The following is a 4825-nucleotide window of genomic DNA, read 5'->3' as shown; positions in this document are numbered from 1 at the left end:
CTATTAAAGCTGTGATTGAGTTGTTTGTCGGTAAGATTATAGAGTCGCCAGTTCTTAAGCTTTCGGCTCTTCCCCGTGATCTGAGTATACCTTCGTCGCTTAAATAGACGTTTAAAGAGATTAGTTTGCTATCGCTTTCAATACTCTTACCGCATTTGAGGTTGATAACTTCTTGCCGATATTCACTCTGCTGTACCTCTTTTATGAGCGCGCTCTTAGCTCTATGGATAATCTTGCCACATACGCCGGTAGGTATTTGCTCCTTCTCTATCTTGGATTTTAGTTTTTCTACGAACAATATTACCATCGCCATCGTCAAGTATAATCGACGCCAGCTTGAGAACCTATCAGCATCGATTAAAGGTTGTGTGGTTTCGCCTTTGGTTATATGAAAGGTAAAATGTCGGAGTTCAGTATGCTCCACTGGTCCGAGGTCGTCGCATTTCGGCCAATCGGTTTGATTGAAAGATAAGAATTTCGGCCCGTGCAGCCAGATATCGGAACTTTGTTGCCGGCTGAATTTCGTTGCCAAGTCAGCAGGGTTAAGTTTTGAGGGAACCCAATTCCAGTCAGTGGCGTTGGTCGCCTCCAATACCTCGCCCACGCGATGCATTACATACTGTTTGAAATTTCTCGGATCCATGCGGAGCCATTTGAGCACGGTCTTTGAGTCTGACCTCCAGAATCGAGCATGAATCGGAACTTGTAGTGCCTTCATCACATTGTTCGCCAATCTTACGCCAGTCACTGCAGCTTGTAGTTCGAGCCTCGGGATAGATACGGGCTTTAGCGGTGCTACTTTTGACTTAGCGGCCACGATGATAGTGTTGACTTCGTTTTGGTTTTTCACTCGCATATAGCAAATTGCCGCGTAAGCATACTCGCCGGCATCTACGAAGGTGTGGATTTGGTTGCATTCGGAGTCTTTTAGAAGTTGGCAATAACATCGCGGAATTGTAATAGAGGTTATTGCTGGCAACAACGTCTTCCACTGGCACCACTTGTTGTAAAGCGGACCTGGGATTGGGTCATCCCAGTTAATGGCCGATCGCCATACATCCTGCAGTAGTATTTTAAGACCTATGGTGTAATGTGCCACAAACCCGAGAGGGTCGAAGATGGACATCAACACCTGGAGTACTTCCCTTTTGGTTGGGACCAAGCTACATTGCAAGATGTCTCGTCTCATTTTGGAGAACCTGCAAATAAACTTAAAAACGTCGTTAGTTGGATCCCAAAACAAACCTAATATTTTTTCTGCATTGCTTAAGTCCTTAGGAGTTTGATCTTCGACGGACTCCCCTGGAAGTTGCCTCAGAACAGCTGATGAGTTAGATGCCCAGTTACGAATGTTGAATCCAGCTTGAGCGTGAATTGCTTTCACTTGCAGAGCCAGTTCCAGTGCTTCTTCTTCGGTATCGACGCTGTCGATGAAGTCATCTACGTAATGATGCTTTTGTATTGCTTCTACCGCTCGCGGTGATGTTCGCTTGTATTGCTCTGCATTTACATCTCGAACAAAGTGAGCAATGCAAGGTGCGCAGCTGGTTCCGAAGGTAAGCGCTTGCATAACGTAGATGTGAGGGTTATGTAACTCCTCACAGTTCTCGTGCCACAAGAACCTCTGAGCGTGCATGTCCATTTCTCTTACGCGAATCTGGTGGAACATTTCGGCAATGTCTCCACAAATAGCAAACTGCCCAGTTCTAAAAGCCAGTAATACGAAGACTAGCGAATTGAGTAGATCTGGCCCGCACAGAAGGAAATCGTTAAGAGCGGCTCCATCAGATTTGGCCGCAGCGTCCCACACAAGGCGCAACTTGCCGGGTTTGTTGGGGTTTAGTGTGATAAATATCGGCAGGTACCACTCGTGGTCGGATGATCTATTTACTTCGTCTGCAGTTAACCTTCTTGCGTAACCTTTACTAATTAAGTTGTCTATTTGCTTATGCATGTCACGTTGCAAATTGGAGTCCTTAGCTAACTTTTTCTGCATACATCTGAAGCGTTTAAGGGCATTGTCGTAACTAGCTGGTAACTTTGCGTCGTCATGCTTCCACAATAACCCCACTTCATAGCGGCCCTCTCTTTTTTCACACGTTGAATTTAGAATTTGCAACGCTCTACAGTCTTGTGGGGACATGAGCTCTCTTTTTTGCGGCATCTCTAGGCTGAAGTACTCCTTGATCTCTTCGTGTAGGATTTCGTATTTCTTTTCGCAGTCACATATGTGAATATTCAATAGTTGTGAGTCAAAGTGGTTAGTAGTACCTCCCTGCAAGGTCCAACCTAAGCGACACTTAGTGGCGATCGGCTCAAGCCAGTGTCCCTCACGAGTTTTGATAGGCACCGCAAGTTTCCAACAATTGGCTCCTATTAGAATACCCGGCTCGGCATTTTCATATGACTCGATCGGAAGCCCGCGTAGATAAGGGTATTTCTTCGTAATTTTCTCCATATTAAGAGACTGGCTAGGCAAGCCCAGTCTCGAAACGGTGTGCACTTCATTTATTTCGTATTTTGCATTATCGTATGCGTTTGAAATCTGTATCGACGTTCGCATTCAGTCGCTTTCGATCCGTGTGTTTTCGCCGGTCCAGCGAAGGCACAGTGATTCTGGCTCGCCGTCCAAGCCCAAGAAATCATAAATGTGTTTTTCCATCAATGTCACGGATGATCCCTCGTCTAAAAAGGCGAAGGTTTTTATGGATTTACCCTTTGAGTGTATGCGAACGGGTATTATACGAAAACATGGTGCATCTTCATCATTACCTACATGAGTGTTTACCAGTTGATTATTTATTAGAGGTGGTGTGGTATTTTGCTTTTGCTCAGCATACGTAGATACGCTCTTCGGCGTGTTTTTATGAAGAAGCTTGTGGTGCTTTGATTGGCAACCATCGACTCCACACTCCCTGTTCGCATAACACTTTCGGCGGTGCATGTTAAGGCATTGTCTGCACAATTTATTGGATTTTACTACATCTCACTTGCGCTCCAAGGTGAGTTTACTAAATTCTACACACGTCTGTATTTTATGATCGGTGCACCCGCATAAAACACACCCAACTTTGTTATGATTTTCGACACCAGTTGCTTGCGTGTGTGCGTTAATTACGCCACTCTTTTTGGATACACGTGGTGTGATTACCTTACTTGCTGCTTCGGCTATTTGGAAAATCCAATCACTAAACGCTTTAATAATTGGTACTCGCTCGTCTCGCTGTAACATTGCCCAATTTAACTTGTGTTGGCTTGGAAGCTTGTCAACGAATTCCTTCACCAACATTGGATTATTCAGATGCGCCTCCATATGGCAGGCTTCCATCATAGAGCAGATGTTTTGCACGCACAACGCGAAGTCGATAAGACTTTCCAGTTTTTCCTTCAGCGGTGGAATCGCCCTGGCTTTCTCCACCAACGATTCTAGTATATGCTCTGGACGTCCAAAACACATCTTAAGTGTCTGAATTATTTCCGGGACCATAGAGGGGAGCAATAATTTGCAGCGTACCGTCTCATAGGCCTTTCCCTTGAGACACTTCTGCAGCCGCATTAGGTTTTCGGCGTCGGTGTACCCCGCTACTTGCGTGCTGTTTTCGTAGTTACTTATGAACAGCGGCCAGTCATCCGGATTTCCGCTGAAGGTAGGCAAATCCTTTGCAATTACTTGTCTAGCGGCAAGCTGCGAAGAAGTCGGAGCTGTAGTTGTGCGGTTGATTCCGATAGACGAACCGCCTGCGCTTAGTATTTCGTACTTTTTTCGTAGATACCTTTGCTCTATTTTTCGCTCTTCTTGCAAGAGTTCCAATTGTAGTACGTGCTGTTGGGCTACGCTGTCGTAACCTTGAGTTGCATCAAGTCGCGCCCCACATTGAGCGCCAGTTATCGGTGGAAGTAGAGGTTGTTGCATAGCTTGCTGTCCTAGACCCGGGAGTTGCTTGGCAGGTGGGAGCATTGCGGTTGAATATATCATTGGTGGGTTCGCGCGATGCGCATTGGAGGTGATAACGGCAGGAGTCATTATCGTTGCCGTTGATACGATGATATTGCTTGCTGTTGTAATTGAACCTATTGGTTGTTGACCATGTGTACCGAATGCTGCAGAATTATTATTCTGTACGTCCGTATTTGGCGACGATGCTGCTTGTGGTTGCCCGGTCGTTACCGTAGATATTTCACCATTAGATGTCGGGGGAGCGATAGTACTCTTTTCAACGTGATTTGTCTGCGCGGATTCGCAAGATTTACAATTCCAACTTATGTTGGCCACGTTACTATTCACCCCGATACAATCGTAGTGGAACCACCTGTCACAGGAGTCGCACTGTACCATGCGGTCGGTATCTTTTTCACAACAATTATTGCAATTGTAGTCGTTAGACATGTTTATTAACTTTTATTTTAAAGAAAATATTTTTAAAGATTTGTTGTCTCTCAAATAAATGACCAAATACAAATTTTTTAGCTTTGCTTTTAACTTTATTTGCACTAATTCATGTGCTACTTGCGCAGCGCTTTAAAAATATTTTGTATGGTTAATACGCGTGTCAAATACAAGAAACACCCAGAATTTTACTCTGGCGGTGTTATTTATACACTTATGAAATGAATACAAAATATAACGGTGGCTATTTAACTATTTACAAAATGTATGTACATACATATATGGCTTATTAATGTTGTAGTACGTATGAGTGTAGATGATTTAACTACACGTATACACTCATGTGTATATATAGGTATGCTAAGCTGGTAGGCAAAGTGATAAGTATACCCAGCGGCGGTGTAAACGAGTATACCCAGCGGCAACAATGCCGTTGTA

At 44.4% G+C, this 4825-nt stretch overlaps 1 protein-coding gene across 1 annotated transcript; it reads right to left on the bottom strand.

Moving 5' to 3' along the window:
• Window positions 1-150: 150 nt before the first annotated feature.
• On the bottom strand, window positions 151-2458 carry LOC118756483 (the record flags this gene model as incomplete). The annotated part of the gene is made up of 2 exons (XM_036491244.1): window positions 1246-2458; window positions 151-891 (listed from the first exon to the last, which is right to left on the bottom strand). Coding segments are annotated over exons 1-2 (1954 nt in total), but the record flags the coding sequence as incomplete, so codon positions are not given.
• Between the last annotated feature and the right edge of the window lie 2367 nt (window positions 2459-4825).

Source organism: Rhagoletis pomonella, unplaced genomic scaffold (assembly GCF_013731165.1).
Source record: "Rhagoletis pomonella isolate Grant_MI unplaced genomic scaffold, Rhpom_1.0 Rhpom_scaffold_10499, whole genome shotgun sequence".
Taxonomy (NCBI): Eukaryota; Metazoa; Arthropoda; class Insecta; order Diptera; family Tephritidae; genus Rhagoletis; species Rhagoletis pomonella.
This window is presented reverse-complemented; position numbering and strand designations above follow the sequence as displayed.